General features: G+C 38.7%; 1 protein-coding gene across 2 annotated transcripts; it reads right to left on the bottom strand.

The window, feature by feature from the left end:
• Positions 1 to 1,944: 1,944 nt before the first annotated feature.
• Positions 1,945 to 16,606, bottom strand: LOC141810216 (ethanolamine-phosphate cytidylyltransferase-like). 2 transcript variants are annotated; one of them, XM_074697604.1, is made up of 13 exons: positions 16,278 to 16,606; positions 10,146 to 10,234; positions 9,666 to 9,827; positions 7,988 to 8,054; positions 7,799 to 7,883; positions 6,686 to 6,727; positions 6,012 to 6,144; positions 5,013 to 5,095; positions 4,842 to 4,919; positions 4,690 to 4,755; positions 4,525 to 4,590; positions 4,354 to 4,442; positions 1,945 to 3,264 (listed from the first exon to the last, which is right to left on the bottom strand). In XM_074697604.1, the coding sequence occupies exons 1-13, from the start codon at positions 16,412 to 16,414 to the stop codon at positions 3,120 to 3,122; spliced, it is 1,242 nt and encodes a 413-aa protein (XP_074553705.1). In that variant the 5' UTR covers positions 16,415 to 16,606; the 3' UTR covers positions 1,945 to 3,119. The 2 variants fall into 2 exon arrangements, with proteins under 2 accessions (XP_074553705.1, XP_074553704.1); XM_074697603.1 differs by having other exon boundaries at positions 6,012 to 6,160; positions 6,687 to 6,727.
• Between the last annotated feature and the right edge of the window lie 3,531 nt (positions 16,607 to 20,137).

Below are 20,137 nucleotides of genomic sequence, written 5' to 3'. Positions count from 1 at the left end.
TTTATTTTATTTGAGCCACGTGACGTGGTTGAAGGGGACCGATTGAGGAGGAGCACCCATCCCCGCACACGTTTAGCATTAAATCCGATAAAAAGGGCACTCATCTACTTTCCTGACGAAAGATAAATAAATAAACACATTAAAAACAAAACAAAAACAAAAAAATACTTGAATTTATCTGACCCATCATATCTCTATTCTTTCTCTTTCTCCTAGATACACTCACAATCAGTAGGATAAATGCTACTTTAGGATTCATTACTGTGATGGAGTGGTAGGGAATACATTTTATTAGTGTAATAAATGTTAGTTTTTGCTAGATACTGCTTTACAGAGTTCGCGCTGACGTCATGATTTGGGCAGTTACCCGGATGTTCGGCCACATTGGCGGTACACGAACATATACAGTGAATGGAAGGAGATAGAAATGCGCGGTAAAGTACGATTGTGAGATGTTTCATCAGTCAACAAATGTGGAAAAAATCGCACGGAGAACTGTAAAACCTAGAGAGGAGGCCTCAGCTAGCAAGACAAAAAGAGAAACCCATAGAGACCCATATGAGGAGTTAGCATCTTTATCATCATCTTCTCAAAGGTATGACAACATCAAAGTTATATCCTCTCATAATATATTAAATTTTACAGAGGTGTGATTTTAAGATGCTAAGGACAGAGAAAATTTCCGACCTGAATGGAAATGCTGTGAACAGACTTGAATGTTGAGATTTATGTCACTTGAGCATTAGACATTCACAAGCTTACCTGAAGGTCCAAAACTGCAAGCAAGCCTCTTTCCTTTTCCAGATGTTAATCAAGGATAAATTGATTTAAGATCATTTTAAGATGATGTAATAACGGATTTGCAGGGGTCTGCTTAAACAAGCTAGCTAGTGTTATCTTTTGGGCGTTAGCTAGCTAACCTGTGGCTAATCATGGCAAATTGTAAAATTTGCTTATAACTCCTTTTTGTTTTAATTTTTTAGATCAAGAGAGTACGTTAGACCAAAATATGAGGGTAAAATCTATTCAGTTGGTTTTCAGAAGGGTCTTGTGCTACTCTGCAGGCTGCCAATGCTAACTGGGACCTGCAAGTACCAACAACCTCATCCAGAAAAGGAGCCATGGCACTTATTGTCAAAGAAAAGTGGAATGATGATCTCTTGTCAGCAGATTGATGCTGTTTCAAGGTGGGCAGATAGTTCAGTAAATAAGATGTTGAAATGTGATATATCCCAAATACACCAGTACAAGTCAGATAGATATGCACTTTAAAACATTTTTTAAGTTTTTTTTTTTTTCAGGTTTGCATGTAAAGTCAAAAAGAAAAAGAAAAGGTGTTTGGACTGCTTTTGGATTCCTTTTTTGATTCGTTATTTAGACATTTCTCCCTGTTAACACTGACAAATGTACCACAACTTGTTAATTTGCATGATTCATAATTTTACTGCATCTATTTTCATTGCAATGCTTCTTTAATTAAAAGCAATTTCTTAATTCTTTTACCCTCACAACCATCTCAGCGGACCATATAAGATGTCAAATTTGCAGCTCAGCAAACAACCTGATATAACGGTGACCTTATAATGCTTTTGATTTAAACTGGTACTCGTAGGTCAAAACACACATTAACGTTTCTGCTCTCTCTGGGGGCAAATTTTCTACAAAGATAATCGTCTCCTAATGGCATGACATTTCATGAACTTTCTATGTCTTGTGACTCGTCCATATGCTGTAAAACTGAGATCATTTTTTCCTGATCTAAGGTCATGTCTACGTCCAAATCATGACCTTAACCTTTTCCACTGTGACTCATGCACAGCCTGCTTATCTACAGAAGGATTTAATCACACATCATAATCGTCCCACACACAGATGTTCTCTGTTTGCATGTAATAAAAGATGGCCGACAAATTTCTGAGATGAAATGTTATAATTATCAGCAACACTGTACCATGGTCCAATCATGTCATCAATAACACAGATTATAGCCTACATGTAATACATTCCGACTTTACATACAGATATATTATGTTTTTTTAACCATATGAAATTTTCCATACAGTTAATGCAGAGGAGGTGAGTAAAATATACATCTACAAAAAATATATTATATAATCGCATTTTATAGAGACAGGTTAATTGTTCAGGGCTCAATGACAGTAAAAGGTCTATTTCATGAGTTTGATTAACACTGAGCATCTGTCTTTATTTTTCTAATAAATTAAGAAAACTTAAGGTTAAAAGTAGTCCGTTAAAACTCTGTAGTGCTCTCTGCAACTGGATACATCGGAGGAGTGCTGCTTATAAAATGCATTCGCACTAAAAAGGCCAGGTGTGCAGGTCTCTTCCATGTGCATTTATGAGTTAAAAACTGCTCCAACAATAAAACAGAACAGTACTGATGATTTCTGAGAAGTCAGTGCAGTCTGATATGTACATGAGGTCCAGTGAGAGTCTATCAACACCCCAGACAAACAAAGTTAGATGCTGAGAAGCAGAGGAAATATTCTCCCCTGGTTCTCAAATGTTTTAGCATCCTGCAGAAAGACTCACGTTATGATACATACATACAGTATATACAAGGATAGATCAGATAGGGGGAAACCATTGCTGGACAGAAAGCAGCAACAACCCCACAGAAATGACAACTCAAATCACATCGTTTTAAATGTTCTTCTGATCTATTCCTCTGATTCTCACACTGCCCGTTCAATCCTGTGATGTAACGATTAAAAAATAAATTCTTGTTGAAAGGCAAAAAATAAGATTATTCAAGGAATTTAAAACTTTTTAAGACAAAAATAGGCATCCAATATCATTCTTTCTCCTACTATTTTTCTACTTAGCTATCCTTAAGTGAGTGTTGACTAACACAAACATGTAATTGCATATGTAGGGTAGATGAATCAACAGAACATTCTCACACACACACACATATGTACGCACACAAACACACTGAATACCTGATACCTACAGCAGACAATGCCATCCTGGCTATGAATGAGCTGCTGTTCAGAAAGCTGTCATTATCCAGGTGTGTGGAAGGTGTCATCACTGTTATAAAAGAGTTGATTTCACTGTACATGAGTTTAGATTATTAGTCAGTGTTGTGTTTACACTCAGTTGACCGTGCTGGCTTTAGGGCCTTTCTGCAGCACAGGCTGGGGTCTTTCTTTCGTCTTTTCCTCCTCTTTCCGCTTCATGGCCTGGATCACAGCAATCTCTTTGGCCTCTTTCCTCTGGTTCCTTGCTTCAAACAGCAACCTGGGTGGGAATTTGAGGAGTGTTACAAAAAAAGGAAAAATGTAAGTCTTGAAGTATCAGGATTTTTTGTTTAATGTCATTTTTAGTTCAATTTTTTTTTTCAGATTTTAATCCCCAATTTTAGTCTCTGTTTATAAGCTGGGTTAGAAAAAAGTTGAGTTGTCAGATCCCCTAATTAAATCCTAAAATCTGACTCACATGTGATGTGCTTATTTTTGGGGAATTAAGGCCCCTGATATAGTTTGTAGACATCATCATCATCATCTAACGTTTTCACATGGTCTGTTGCTAAAAAATACCGTTAAACAATGTAAATCCAGGAGGTCCTCGACTTACATTGTTTTGACTTTATGACACCAATAAGTATATGTACGTAAGAAATTAGAAAAAGTTTCGAAGTTACGCCCCTCTTTTCATAAGCTCATACCACGCGTACTCATTTTGACGCGGATGAATACACAGCTACGCAGTGCTATGCAGTTATCTCAAGTCGCATCATAGCGTAGATTGTCTGCGTTTGTGCTCCGTAATTTTCTCGGTATCCTTACCCTCTGTACTGTTTTCCTATGAATATGAAGTGTAATACATGTATTTGGATAGTTATTTAGAGATTTAGGGTGTCTTTAGGGTAAAAATCCAACTTTGCGATGCCATGTTTTGTTGTCTAGGAATGAAACTCATTCATAACTCAAGGACCACCCGTATCAAGGAACTGCAATTTAAAATGAATCTGCACCCCAAACATGGGAAATAAATGGAATCAGGAGAATAACATATTGTCCCAGCCCTAAAATCTTTAGACTGAACTTTTACATTCATTCATTCATTCAGTCAGTCATTTCTTCAAGCAAACATCAGCCTATTGTTTTACTTTATAAAAACTCTTTTTCATTATAAGTGATAAACTTGACTGTTTCTCATTGCTTAAATAAACAAAAGAAGGGTATGTGGAGAGTTTTTTTAAATCTTGACTCGCCTAAAATATCAACTTCATTCTTGTTATACTAAAAACACAATTGTTGAAATATCACTTATTTTCTTTGATGTTTTTAGGTGAAATCCCTGATGACGATGATGGTGATATTTTACCTGTTTTTAATTATCCTCTGCACAATGGCATCTGTAGTAAGGCTGTTTCCACTATCAACAGTCCGCAGGATTCCTTTTCTTCTTGGTTCCTAAAGAGCAGAGAGCAAAATGCCTGTGATTTGTCATCTCGACAGATTGCAGAGTTAGCTCTTTGTGAGGTTGCAGACTTACAGCATACGGGTCGGATCCATCCTTGCCAGGGTATATTTCTGTCTTTCCATGGCAAACAAGATCCACCTGGGAGTAAAAGATTTTTTATATATATTTTATTGTTTATTTTATAATACATGACTTAATTATACACTCCTTTAGGACAAATATTCTGCCTGATCTTACTTTGAAATGGTCCAGTAAGTCTTTAGTAACTGCAAATGGTGCACCAATCACCACTTCTGAGACGTACTGTAAATAAAAGTAGAGGAAAACAATCTTAATACCACCAAATAACCCACAACATGAACTGCAGATTAACAGGAGTATGAACCTACTCGACACGCGAGGACGCTGAGTGTTCTCTCATGGACATTCATGATGGGGTAGTTTTTTCCTTTGTAGCGATTCACCTCCTGAAAAGAATAAAAATGAAACATAAGTAGTACATTGCTAATGCTCCACTCATACAGGTGGTAAAATGTCTTATAACGTGGAAGGAAACGCACCTGATCAAAGTGTAACCCAACTATGATGTATGGCTTTTCTGCAAGCTTATGAACTGCTTCCAGGAAGTCCACATGGCCAATGTCTGACACAAGACAGGTCAAGGTAGAAAGCTGTATTTGCAAAAAGCTAAATTGGACACTTTTCAGACTTGAATATACGACAGAAGATTAGGTCCATGTTAAAGAAATTCAAAAAAGTACATTTACAAGATTTATGTCATAAAATTTACTAAAATAAAGTTGTAAATTTATGAGAACAAACTCATCTTCTTGGTTTTTAGCTAAAGGCTATCAAAAGATTCAAGAAACGTAAAATGTAATATGTGAAATCACATATGTGTCAAATGATTTTGAAGGCGCTACACCTCTCCTGAGTGAAGTCATCTAAGATTTCTTTTTGGGGGGTTGCAATTTGCACATGTTTCATTTGAGCTACAGCAGGTTATTAAGAGAGGCTGATACAAGTTCCCCAGCGCTGAGGACCGCTTGTTTTGACATTTGACGTTTGTAGCTCTCAGTAAACCTTACTGCAGTTGCAGAGAGGAGCTGATTTGTAAAAGTTATGTTCCTCTGATAATTACTGATTGGGAAAAAGCTGAATCTGTGAATATATTTCTAACAAAACTCAAGTTCTTAACAAAGCCCTTGTTTCTTAGCTACCTTTTCAGGGTCCATGTACTTATGCCAGTGTTATGCTGATGTGCCAAACGAAGAAATAATTACTCATTTGTGAAGCCTATACCAAACTACAACTTTAAAAGATGCTCCATGATCCTATTTTTTGTACAGGCCCTTGCCTCTCTTCTGTTGGCCTTCCTATACGCCTAATTAACAAATTAATTCTCAAAAATTTACAACTTTATTTTTGTAAATTTGTGAGATTGTTCTCAAAATTTTCCTTTTTCCCTTTAACATAACTCTAATCCTCTGTTGTATAAATATAAATGCAAATGTCAAAAAAATAAAGAAATGATAACGAGCAACATTATAAAAAGATACGGAAGAGGTCAAAGGCTCCTGCCACGTAGATGATGGTGTCTCCAGGCTGCGGCTCCTGCCCTGAAGCAAACTGGATGATCTTCTGTGACGTTTGCAGGAACTGAGACACCCCCGTCCAGGGACTGTGGCCCTTCTGCCCATGTGACCCCAATAATCCAGACACAGGCAAAATGAGTACAGAGTACATCAACTGGATGAATGCTTGTCAATGCTGAGCTACTTTTCTCCTTGTGAGATGCTGCCCCCTGGTGGTGTAAAAGTAAACTTCCTTTAGCGAGTTGAGAGCTGTCCCACAAACCCCTGGGCCATTTTATTCAGCGCTTGCCAAATTCGCAGCGTTCCAGTCTTAACTGTTGCGATTGTGAAGAGAGCCTCTGCAGCTTCCACACTATTCAAAACCCCAGCATGTTGACTCTGAGTTACTTTCCCCATCCAGGAACAGAAGTGGCATTCACTATTTACTGGCAGGGCTTGCGGCTTGATTATAAAGTGGCTCCACAGTAAAAGCCTTTGTGTAATAATAGTTGACATCTGGCCCACTTAGCAACCCTGACTACTTGAATGACAAAACAAAACAGAGAGCAGGCTAAATTTAGTCCTCCACACCTCTGGGAGAATTGGTAGAAAGGTGAGGTTTCGTTATTGATCAGGGGTGAAATGTATTTGGTGCCTACCTTCCCAAAGTTGTCTGTGTGCTGCTGATAGTCTGAACTATCCTGAAGCAAAGAAAAGAAAAGAGGACAGAGGTCATGACAGCCCATAAATGTGGAGATAATATGATTATAGAAAAACTTTTTAAAAATTCAGTGTACAGCAATGTGTTCAAGTTTGTTTCAAATTAAAAAAAAATGCTGATTTTTTCATTTGGCTGGAAGTTTAGAAAGCTTAAATATGTAAAGTAAGTGGAGATTAACTCAGAAAAGGAGCTATTTTAATTGGAAAAGCTTAGGTTTTCATACCGATGCACCTAAAGTATCATCTGATGATGAATACCAGTCTAACATAAACCTAACCACATCATACTGAGCCTCTGGGTGCTCATTTAACTTGTTAACAGATTCATTTATATGATATATCTGCAAATAAATATTGCCTACTTGTGTCAACGCATAATTGTATATTTGCAAAATCTACACACTGTAGTACAAATAAGTATATTGGTGTGTCAGACAGTTGTGAAGAGGGATGCTTCTGTGTGTTTTCAATATAAAGAAAGCTGCAAAAATCGGATTCAGACAAAAAATGCTTCAACTGTTTCCAAAGATGAAAATATTTGGCAACTGTGTAAGAAAATTTGATTTTTCAATTTTCTTTTTTTCTTAGGACAATTTCCGAAGACAAGAAACTTTAGAAGTACAGTTTTTTCCGGACTTGTCAGATGTATGTGGCCTAAATAAGGTCCACTTCAAAACATGCCATCTTGATTTTTTATTGGCAGTGAGTAATTTTTGTCAAGTAATCCTTAATTTAGAAGTTTTCTTGCCAAGCCTTTGACCTCATGTTTGGCAGATTTGTTTAGCTTCAGGTGCTTTATACAGAACAAGCAGAGCTTCAGCTTTCTGTAACTCTGAATGTCTGCTTTCATAAAACCAAGATAATGTTTTGCTGTAGTCTTTGCCAGCTGAGTTTCTTTCTTCTTTTTGTTGCAAAGTGTGTTTTGATTGGTTGGAGTTGGTTGGACTACACCTACGAACCTCTGCTGTAAATGGAGACATATTCTAGCCTGTATTGTTCTACAGTCGGACTTGAGCTGTGTTAGCTGTGGGAGTATGGGGAAGAGTACTTACAATGTTGCTGTGGTGTGCTTTGGTCATCAGTAGCATCCGGCCAACCAGGTCTGTGGTTGAAACTCCCTGGGTTCTCTTACACTCCCTGTAACACCATAACACATCATGTAAAATCTTTAGAAAAACACACAACAACAACAACAACAACTCATTTTGGCAGTTTCTGCTTTCATGTTAAAGGAAACTCACCTGTACCTCCCTGACTTCTTCACCTCTTCATATGTGTCTTTTCCATCCACTGTTAGTGTTATATCATCTGAAACAACAGGAAACAAGAAACACATAGACAACATTAACCAACTGATAAAGCCAGTAATGGAGTGTGTCAGTGATACATCTCTGATTAAATAAACACATGGGCCTTTGTCCCCTGCTGGATTGTGAAGGTACTGCGGGTGAGCAATGTGAGGATTTTTAGCCAACTGTTAAATAATTTTATCTTTAATTTCAAATTTTCATTTCACACCCATCTATAAAGACACTATTTCAAGATGCTTTACAAACTTTTTCACTGATTATTTGCCCATAAGTCCACTTTTATACTGAACTTTCCCTGTGACATCTTACACATCCCTGGACCTCTGTAACTCTACCTTTGCCGGACGAACCTCATGGAGTGCAACCTAAACCACTAGGCCATCAGTGCTTCATTCTTTCCCCTTTTTGACATAATCATTTGAAGTTATATTGTTTTCCAACCTTAACCTTACGCATATTATTACCCCCACCAATTTATGTTTTTGGGACAGTTTGTCTGTCAGTGAACAACATAACTCAAAAAGTAACAAACGGATCATGATGAAGTGTTCAGGAAATTCTCAAAATGGGATAAGGAAGAAGTGATTAAATTTTGGAGATGATCCGGATCACCGTCTGGATCCAGGATTTTTTTCAAAGGATTCTTTATCATTGTGAGATAGGGCTGTTTTCACCATATATAACTCCATGATAAATGGTCGGATTGCTTTGCAAAACAATACAAGACAAGGTCATGATAATTTCTGACAGATGTAAAAGTACGATCCAGATCCTGGCAATATTCTGGATACTAAGATCCTGAATATGAAATATGTACTGGGTCATCATCATTTTCAACACTGTCAAGTAACAAATTATCGTACAAACCTGCAACTAACACCAAATTGTAGCAGACAGTCTGCTGAAAGGGAGTATAACATTAAAGTAGGACTAAAGTGTTTGGTGACAATCACAATATGCTTGGCGGAGGTCTGCACTCTCTGAGTGCTTTTCTAGTTAATTACTTTGTTGTCATACTGTTTCTTACTGGTTTTGACTTTTTTGTTCTACACCCGAAAAAACAAGAAAAAAAGACAGATTTCTTCTCTGTGTAAACCAAGTGGCAACCCCAGACCTAAAAATATGAAGCCTTTGTCATTGTCCTTTATACTGTAGTTCTTAAAGGTTCTGCTTTAGACTGTCTACTGAAAATACCAGAAACTATATGCACACCAAATAAAAAAACTCAATTTTTACAACACATATAAAGCCTATTACAGAGCCTTAGTTTTTAACAATTTTTCATTTTCTGAGTTAATAAAGTTTTGAGTTTTAACGCAACAAGGTCATGGCAGACTTGACTGACAGGCAGGGACACAGTAACCATCTGTGAAGAAGCTAAAAGGCCTCTTCTTTGACTCACCCATACCAAAGTTTATAACCAGTTAACAATGAGCATCAAAATTCAGTATCAGAAACATGGCTGATGTCAGGGACACAACTTCCATATATTACAGTCTATGGTTGAAGGTTTTAAATGAGCACACTTTCATGTCTCAAATTTGACACCATATCTTTCAGGTTTGAGTTTAACCATATCCCTACGTCACAACATAATGATACACCATACCTCCGTGCACACAGAAGTCACTGTTGTACTTGTCAAGGGTCTCGAGGGTGGTGACATAAGGTGCTCCCTCCACGACCTCGTCCACCCACTTTATGGCCCGCACCATCTTGTATCTTTCTGCCTGAGTGAAGACTGGTGGACCCTTGTGCTTTGCAATCTCACCTTGAAAACACAACAAGATATACACTCTGAATATGCTGTTAACGCAAACAGATAACGACAAATGACATTAACAGAAGATGAGGCTCAAAGATGTTCAGCTTGTTGGTATTTGGTGAATGTTGTGACATTGAATTGGTCGCTTATTATCTTTGTTCCACTTTGCTCACATTGTTTTTTCGGCCTTGACTCTGTTAGAATCTTGCTTATCTTAATTACAGAGTGTGCTGTATGAGGGCGAGGCACAATGACTGCTCCAGTGCCAAAACAATCCCTCGAAGTTATAGTTAAAGATGTGTGAGGGCAGTTACTGATTCTTACTGTCTGTGTGCACTCCAACGATGAGGTAATCTCCCATGGCCTTGGCCTGTCGTAGCTGGTTGGAGTGTCCGTAGTGGACCATGTCATAGCTGGGAGGAGAAAAGATAAGAGAAAGTCATACGGTTATTCAAAGAGCTGTGTTATTGTAGTGAAGTGCAGCAGCCGAGGGAGAGGATTGACCCTTGAACTTGAGTAGAAAAAACTGAGTAGACTTGTTCACTTCTTAAATTACAGACACAAGGTCTACAAAAATGAAAGCACTGAGGCTTGCAAGGTTCTCAAAGCTTGACACAGCTGCCTCTCCAAGACATGAAGATGTGATATTTCTTCTTGAAAGCATCCCTTTTTTAAAGGAAAGCTGATTAAAACATTTCAAAATAGCTTACAACGCATACACAACAAGGCAGGTATTTTCTTTTCCAACCACACTCCACTACATGTGTGATACGCTTAACAGTTATGTAGTTTCTGATAGCTTCAGTATAACCCACACCACTGACGTGATCTGTCAAATATCTGTCCAAAGTTACGACGGCACGATGTGTTCCCCTCCACTGTGGTTATGATACCATGTGTAGATAATGAGACTGGCACAGATTTCAGACTATGATTGTATCATGATAATCTACCATAGTAATCAATTTGAACTTTGTGATGCACTTTAAAGTACAACAAATTGGGCCAAAGTTCTGTACACAATCCTAAATTATAAATATCTGACAGTAGAGAAAAACATAAATAGAAAATAAAACAGTAAAAAAAACAATAAAACAATAAAAGCCAACACCTCAAACAGAGGGGCGATTTAAAAAGGCATATCGTTCCACAGTTTCAGGGCAGTTACAGAAAAAGCACAGTCACCCCTCAGCACCCTCTTTGTCTTGGGCACAGTGTAAAGAATTTGATCTGCTGATCTAAGAAAGGGTGGGGGAGTGTAGGGCTGAAGCAGGTCATAAAGGGACTGTAGGGCAAGGCCACGAAAACATTTAAAAGTAGATAAAATGATTTTCAAATCAATCCAAAAAACAAGCTGGTAACCAGTGGATTGAGGCTAAATAAATAAATGGACAAGTTGAAGTTGTGGCAGGGATTTTTAACTAAGACCAACATAAAGGGCATTACAATAGTCCAGACGAGTTGTGATAAAAGCATTAGGGATGCACCGATTGCAAAATTTTGGCCAATACCTATATCCGATATTAATATTACTGTTATGGCCGATAACAGATATTTACCGATATCAATATTGGTATAAAAAACAAACAAAAAAACAATCTGAGATGATGTGTCGAGGTAGTTCAGAGATAAAGAGTGGCGCAATCATGAGAAAAAGACGACCATGGAGAGGATCAATGGATGGAGCGCCCGAGATAAACGTGATCAAAAAACAGGAGGAGAGACATATAAAAGAAGAGAGTCCACTCGTTTAAGGTAGTTTGGGCGTTTACATAGTAATAGGAAACATTATTATTTGGGTCTTGAAAGATCATTCAAGATGCTTTGAAAATGGCTAGCAGCCAATGAGTAAATACCGGCCCACTTTTACCCATCGGCCAATGCGGATACGTTAAAAAAATTACCAACATTGGCTGATGCCGATGTTGGAACCGATATGCGTTGCATCCCTAAAAAGCATGGATTTAAATCACAAAGTGACGTAAGGAAAGGAAAGGTTTTACTTTTGAAAGATGCTTCAAGCCGCAAGGTTAAAATCAGAGTCTAACACCTTGGTTTGTTGTGGTCTGTGTCAAATGTTGGCTCAAAAGACCTAGATCAACATGGTCTTTGGAGGCATCACTGGGCCCAAAAAACATGACCTCAGTCTTTTTATCATTCAAATGTAAAGGTGCACTGACAACGACGATTTCTGCCGCGCACTCTAGCAGCTGGCTAAAGTATGCATTTTCCTGTTTCAGGGACATGTAGATTTGGCTATCATCTGCATAAAAATGGAAGGCAATGCTATGTTTCCTGAGAATAAATCCCAGAGGAAGCAAATAAAGGAAGAAGAGAAGGGGGCCAAGGATTGAACCTTGAGGCACTCCACAAGTGAGAGGTGCTACGTGGGACTCATCGGTTACAAATGCAGACATATAAACTTCTACCTGTCAGATAGGATCCATGCTAAGGCACATCCTCAAATGCCCAGCCAGTTCTCTAGGCGAAAAAGAGGGTCATAATAGTTGACAGTTGTATGTACTGGCCTATTATCATTTTCTCCTTGCCTGCTTCAAACATGATGAATATTTTCTCTACAAAAAAAGGATAAGGATGAGCTCATAGTGAGGAAGAATGACATCTCTATCCTCATCAGTTTATCATATTTCATGTCAGCAACCCCAGGATCCAGGTGTAAAACAGTGCTATAAATAGCATCCTCAAAAATCAATACGAGAACAGATGAGCCTCGCCAGGACTGCAGAACAGACACTGCAGTTATAGTAACATAATCCCATTTTGTTTTCATTCCCAGGTTATGATTTTAAGAGACAACATCTGGGCCCTGCTGAGTGCAGTGTCACAACAGTTACTCGACTGTAGGGCTTTTCTGTGTTACAGATGTACAGAACAAAATGTGAAAAAATCCACACATTCTGGTCCAGACAGAATTTCTGTGTCATGTGCTGCTAGTTTGTTGAAATGAGATCCACATGTGCAGGCTCCAAGGGGATAGTTCAGGGCCAGAAGAATCTAGTGACAGGAGGAGGGGGGGCATCTGAAGGTCAATGAAGAGAGAAGAAAACTCCGAGACCCAGACAGAGTTACATAAGACCAAGAGGCTGCTTCTGGGGTGCTGTAGTAGCTGTTCGCCAGGCATGTGTTACTGTATTCCTGTTGTATTTTTTAGCAGGGATGGATCATGACAGTATCAGTGTGGGATGATGAATTATTTACTAGCGTAGCCTGTTAGCGGACACCCAAACAGCACCTTGGCTTCACAGGAGCAAAGACAGGCTGGAAACAATGAGACATGTGTAGTAGAGAGGAGACAAAAGAAAAAAGTAGAACATAAAACTATTATCAGGTGAGGTTTCTACTGACTTAACCTGATGCTTCAACCTGGATTCTTCCAAATTAAGATACCTTAAGATATAGACTGTGCTTCTTTCCCTTAGTGAGCACTTCATGGTGAGTTCCCAGGACACCAATAGTCTCAGATAAGCCTGAGCTGAATGGGAAACACTCTGTTACGTCACTGAGGCTTTCAAATAGTCGATTTTATAGTCTTGCAGCAGCTACACAGTGGAAGTGGACCTTACTCTCTTGCCTTGTGATGAGTCTCTGACAAGTGATCTTTTACCCTTGTCACCTTTTCCCACATTGACAAACAAGAAAAAGATTCTCCGTGCAGACAGGGGCTTGTCGTGACTGAGCTCTTTTCTTGGAATTCTGCATCCATGCTGCTGATGCAGCTGGATATGGGTGATGATGATGTTTAGTAGGCTTCGGAGGGTGAACAATGTGTGCAGTGACAGGAGCCAGTGCAGATGTGGGCAGGAGGGGGTTAGAGGGTTAATGACATGAGCTCTGTTGACATTGGCTCTTCTTTGCGTGCTCAGCCCACCGGTTAACAGTCTGGCATCCCAAATATTCTGCAACATTCCATCAAACTATGGACAGACAGCCACACCTAAATAACAGGAATTCTACCAAGAGAAAGCCACTGTAATCCTGGCCTTCGTATACAAAACGTCAAAACATGAAATGTGCTACTGCCCCATGGAGAGCCAGACACTGGGCTCTAAGCTTGTTTCCGTCATCAAGGGGTCAGGCATCGGTGATGGCTGATTTACGAGAAGCAATTCATGATTATTCAGAGTTTATCGTGAGATTTGGCGAAATTTTTGTCAGCTCGTTGGGGAAAAAAACAAGTATAATCTAAAACCCCCAAACAGTCAATTTATGATCACACATAAAAAAGCATTTCCGCCTGAAATGTTTGATCAATTTTCCTTCCACAATTTTATCAACAACCTTTTGCAACCCCAGTCAGTTTTATCAGCTTTTTGATTTATCTGCTGCAGATACTTTTGTTTCCAGTTCTATAAAGCAGAGAGGAAAGCATTTGGTCTTCAGGAATGTGATGTTTACATATGATAAACCAAAAAGCCCAGTCCTGGTATTTTTTAAATTTCCTTTCTGCAGGGAGTTGTTCGTGTATCTCCAAGTCCCACAGAAATGAAGTTATGAACTGCTTGATTTAAACACTTTCTATCAACATCACTTATCTGATCTGCTTCAAATCTTCATTGGCGGCTTTCTTAGAAGTGCCAGAGCCTGATGGGAATCATTTAGCACACATATCTGAGATGACCCTGGAAAACCTCAGATTAATCTAAACCCCACTGTCACCTAAGCCAGTGCATGAGACCTGTCCAGAGTGGTTAGTGTTATTAAGCTAGCCTGTCTCATAAGAAGGAGCAGTTAGCTTTCATCACTGCTAATACAATAAAGAAGGAGATATTGCTGGCCGTGCTGCTCGGGGTTAGAGTGTTCCCAGGGACTTTTCTGGTTGCTTTTCCACTTTTCCACTTACTTCTTTCTTTATCTGTGCACATAAATGTTGAATGAGGGTTTTTTTAGACTATAAGGTGGAGGAGCAGTATAAAGAAGTCCATTTTGAGGTTTGTTTTTTGTACATTTATGTGAATATGAGTTTACACTTACCATAATTAGCCTCTTTCTTCCCTCTCATTACTAATTCTGCACCAAAGGACAAAAACACAGCTTCTCACAGTATGAAGCTTGCAAAGCTATTTCAGAACAGTTCTTTTTCCTTTCTAATTATATAACCCTGAGGGGAAACACTGTGTTTGTACAGGTATCATGAAAGTAAATCAAAGAAAACTGATGTTGAGAAACACAGAAGGCTCAGGTACATTATCACACTGCAAAGGAATGTTATATTCAGGGGTCAGTAACTGAATATAGTATCTAGAGTCTAGACCCTGAAACCCAATCGTGTGTGTGCTGTTTGTCTGCTGACCGGTTCAGTTGTTGCTTGAATTCTCAAAGGGGTTAGAGGTTTAAGATTTGACAAGTTTTACTGGTTTTAGAATAAGTTAAAAAATACATTAAAACCACAAAAATTGAGAATTCCACCGTTATGTCTCTTTATAACTGTGAATGACAAGCTTGTGTTGACTGGCGACCCTGCTGAGAAACTTAAGCTCTTCCTCTCTACTGTTGACTTACTTGTTTACTTTTACCTAGCAATTGTTGACTTTTTTTTCCCTTAATGCTAATGGGAAGAGCGGCTAAACTGCCTTTCATTATTTCACACCAGTGACAGTAAATCTGTATTGTTTTCTATTCTAATCTATTTTGCTAGTCTTTTCCTGCTCATGTGTAAGTGTTGCACTTTAGCGGCTAATCTTTTCTGATAAACAAAGCCTTTTCATGCAGCGGGCTGTTGACCGCCTAATCTTACCCCAATCCCCTGGCAGCATTATTAGGCGTTAAAAATAACTGTATATAGACATAGGCATTCTTTACACTGATGATCTCATTCCCTTTTGTAGGTCATAAAGGCAGCAGTATTAATCCCAGTTTGTTCTATTACCAGTACAAAACTTCTTACAGGAGCTTTAAAAAAAAAAAAAAAAAAAAGTAAGTAATTAGCTTTACTTGATATCTTGATTTAAACTGTTTTGTTGGTAAAATCCACTTGGTAAAAACACCAAATATCAAAGTAAGAGGGTGATTTTAAAGACTTACTAGTTGCAGCATTTAAATTGGCTGGCATTTTTGGCCTAGGCCCTCACAACACTATACATTTTAGCACCAAAATTCGATATAAATCAATCCCAATGTTATTATGTAATTGTGGGTGCACTGAGATGGAAATTGGGAGAACACTTTCTCAGTAATAAGTACAAGTAATGTAGCGTACTAACTAGTTTTTGCTATTTAAATGCCCAAAGAGGACAAAATGTCTGAATTTCAAAATAAAAGTTTTGTGCATCTCTGGAGGATGCAGCAGCTGTCCTGTAAGGAGCTCTGCAGCAGGCCTGTCCCGGTAGTAGGTGGCAAAGCTGACACATTCATTGAAACGTGCTCAGTGATAGATACACTAAGTAATGAGGTTTTAGCACCTCAATTATACGATCAGCCACCTTGAAAGTTACTCACCAACCGTCGCACCACACCCGGATCCTTCGCCTCCTCTTCTCGGGACTGCACGCTGCAGCGCTGGGGGTCGGTCCTGCGTCTTTCCCGGTGGATGCTGCTGTGTTCACCTGGTGGTGGTGGTGCCCGTTCTTTATCATTTTTTAAGCTGGTGATTAAACTCACAAAAGTGCAGTTAAGGGAAGCAGAACCAGGCGGAGTCCGTGTAACTGAGACGGTAAGCGGGCCGTGTCGGTTGTGTGTCCCCTTTCAGAACAGGACGGCCGGTTTCTGTGACTGTATCAGCTGCAGCAGCAGCACTGCGATGCGCCAACGCCTCCTCGACCGGCGACGCAGCCACGCACGACGCAGCTACGTCAAGTCGGCAAGAGCACAAAACACCACGGCGGAGAAAGCCCTTTTTGTTAAAACCAGAACTGCATCTCTCCCCAGTTAGATGATTTATTTTGAAAAGTCGAAACCGGATGTTGAGTGTATCGCGAGGCAAACTTGAAATAAATCATGTCGTACGATGAAGTGCCGGTGCACACAGCCGACATGTTGTTACATAATAGCAGCGTTTTTCCTCAGTCATGTGACAATATCTGGATTTCCACTGAAATAGCAGGCTATATGCCAAAGCTGCCTTTGATGAAAAGCCAGGACACAAATTGCACTATTAACCTTCCCATTTAAATAAATAAGCACCAAAACAGTGTTTTCCTATAACTTGTTATCATTTTAAGTTTCAACTTTCACAGAAAATGTTTGGTAAATTATTTCTAAAATATGTCACATATAGCATATCTAACTTTTTATTAACAGAGGAATGTGAAAGGGTATGATATTTTGCAGTTCAGTAGAAAAAAAAATCTACAGCAAGAGGCATACAGGCTCTTACATAATTATGAGCTATATGCAATACATACAGGCTGCAACACATTCCAAGGAGTGGCTTGTAAAACAAATTCCATCACAGCAAATATGTAATTATCAGCGACAGGGTATCTTTTTATTGCATGATCAAATTAGGGCTCAGTGACTCAAGAACTGTGAAATATACTTAATATCAGAGATGTTATTTAAGATTGTGACCATGTGTCCACTCACTGTGAAGCCAAAAGACTTTGAGCTCCCTCTGCTGACTGGATGCAGTATAGTTCATAAACCTTACCTCCTTAATTTTAACAGAGTGAACAGATTTTGTAGTTTTACTTAGTTCTTGATGTCCTGGGTTCAGTCAAAAAAGCAGGCTCTTGCAGCACTCTGTACCAGATAAGCACAGGAGAGAAAGAGGAAGAGAAGAGAAGAGAGAAAGTAGGGACAGTGATGCAAGAGTCATTGAATTTTCCACAAACCTGAGTGTCTGCTCCAGATCAACACAAGTCTCTGTTCTGCTATTGAGTGTTTCTACCAGAGGCATCTTTGGTGTGTTATCAGCAAGTTTTAGAGTTTGGAGTGTGACATCAGTAGTGAAAACCCAAGTGCAACCCAGGGATGGGAATCGAAAAACCGGTTCCTGTTGAGAATTGATAAGAAATGTTTCAATCCATTGATATTGTTAAACTTTGTGCTTAACGATTCCCTTATCAATTCTTTACATTGTGCTGGAGCCGCCTGAAAACTCTGATTCAGGATTTTCAGCTTGAAGTTTTACTGACTTCATAAAGAAATGTACTTTATTTCTCTCAGGAGATTCATAATTAGTACATTTGAAATGGTAGAAATCACCTTATTTTCCAAAATAACAAAATAGCGCAAGCTTGATGCTAACATATATGTGAAAATGCATTGATACGCTAGCAGTTAGCAAACATCAGTATAACTTCAGCTTCAGAATACAATTTCAACTTTCATCTCAGAAAAATATCACATCAACTCTTTGTAAAAAATACTGAGAATTTTAAATGTCAAAAGCTAACAGGCGATTGAAAGGCTCATGGCTGACTTCAAAACTACGGAAAGCTTCCAAACAACTTAAACCATTGCTGTAACCACTTTGAGACACTAGATGGCCTTCTTAAATTATCAATATCATACAACACAGTACATCAACGTCACATTGTGTGCAATTTTTACCTGCTCAGGGACCAATTACATTTTATTCCCTTACGGTATAAACTCAATTAAATGTTTTTTACACAGAAAATCTATAAAGCTACTTTTTGTACCAAGAAAGTTCACAACCGGAATTGATAAGGGAATCGATAAAGAATCAGATCGATAAGCAGAATCAATAAGGGCATCGGTATTGAAAAAATCTTAGCAATTCCCATCCCTACAACCCAGTGCTAATCAGGATTATGTGGTGCTTGATCAGATGTCAAGGTGAGCTCATACCACCAAAGGCCACGGCTCAAATGTGCCCTTTGTTGCGAACATACAGCATTAAAAAAACACACTGAATGAATAAATAAATAAATAAATAAATAGATAAATAAATAAACAATGCAAGTGTTTGTTTTATTTAAAAAATGTGTTTTCTTACTTAATATGAGCCTCATTCACCAGAAAAGTACAGAAATAAAATGTAATTTTAAGATGCTAAAAGGCAAAAATGTCCTCTCCAGATGTTGCCAGATATCTGAATTGTTTGGAAGTTACAAAAAAAATAAATAAATAAATTTAAAGAATTGTAAAATTAATGACAGAATGCATACATAAAAGATTCTGCCAGTGGGGTAACAAAAAAAACATTCTTATTATTATTTTTATTATTTTTATTCATTTATTTGTTTTGAGAAGAAATTAAGAAATTATTGTTATTTTAAAAACTTGACAGGCACATTTTTCATACCAGATTTTGAAGTGCATGGGCCACTTTTACTGTGGACTAACATCAATCAGCCCATTACCCCAACAAATCTAAATTTTTCTTCAGTTTTTTTTTGATACAATGTGTTTTAGAACTAATACTAACATAATTTTGCATTTTGTATCTAAAAATAATGTGTCTAGTCATCACAAACACTACCATGAGAAGTAGTGCACACCTAAAACTTTCAATATATCTTGTGTTCTGGCTTGTCTAACATTATCTGCAAATGAGAGCCACAATAAAAAAAAATCCTGGATAAAAAATGTCTTAGTTCAGCATTTTACAGATGTTTCAAATTTCACAGATAGAAAAAAGTGTCTTGTCTCAGAGTTTCATGGAGGGGAAATCCTCCTGTGAAGAGAATGTGGCGTCATCTTGTGGAAAACCCTGTGTGGTCACAACCAGTCTTTACACTGAAGAGCCAGCAGGGGGAAACACAGACCCACACATCGCAGAGCTGGGGCAAGGTTAACTCCTCACAAAGGCACTTATATTTAACATCCTGGTATGTGTTGTTTTGTTCCTCCTGTTGATATTGGTCTTTGTTTGTTAAGAATGCACATAAGTTTACGATCACTGTTGTTTGGAATATGCACAAGAATGTGTGCTCCCCCTTTGTTTGCACCCTCACTAAATTGATTTAATTCATTTATTTAATATTCTAATAATAATAATAAAAGCCTCGCCCAACTCGCCTTACTTCAACTGGGTTGTTTCTCATCTATGTTCTCTGCCGTGATGACATTTGCAGAGACGAGCCTCATGCCAAGCTTTGGCAGCACAGACGAGCTAAATGAACGGCCTCGCTGATGGGGATGGCAACATTAATTGTACAGCAGGGCTACGCTGGGAGAACTGGGGCAGGCACCTGCTGCAGAAGTGGGTGAAGATGAAGAATGCCGCCCTAGATCGGCCACCAGCTCACCTTAACCCAACCTGCCAAATTAATCAACCCTTCAGAGGCCGTCAGGCTGTCTGGGGCAGGCATCCAAGGAGGGAGAGAGGAGCCTGTTTTAAGGCACAGGTCACTGAGACCTGTAGGAGCCTCCTCCTTTTAAAGGGAACA

The sequence above is a fragment of the Halichoeres trimaculatus genome, unplaced genomic scaffold, assembly GCF_033239565.1.
Source record: "Halichoeres trimaculatus isolate MK-OKI-2021-1 unplaced genomic scaffold, fHalTri1.1 fHalTri1_scaffold_20, whole genome shotgun sequence".
Classification (NCBI taxonomy): domain Eukaryota; kingdom Metazoa; phylum Chordata; class Actinopteri; order Labriformes; family Labridae; genus Halichoeres; species Halichoeres trimaculatus.
The sequence above is the reverse complement of the archived record's forward strand: the minus strand, read 5'-3'. Positions and strand labels throughout refer to the sequence as shown.

What these genes read in the sequence shown, in the direction of transcription:
- LOC141810216 (XM_074697603.1), bottom strand. Translation starts at nt 16,414, where the DNA reads ATGATAAAGAACGGGCACCACCACCACCAGGTGAACACAGCAGCATCC. An exon ending in CGGGTGTGGTGCGACGGTTG is followed by an intron (nt 10,235 to 16,277) that starts GTGAGTAACTTT and finishes TTCTCCTCCCAG; the next exon opens with CTATGACATGGTCCACTACG. An exon ending in AAGCACACCACAGCAACATT is followed by an intron (nt 6,728 to 7,798) that starts GTAAGTACTCTT and finishes TCTTTGCTTCAG; the next exon opens with GATAGTTCAGACTATCAGCA.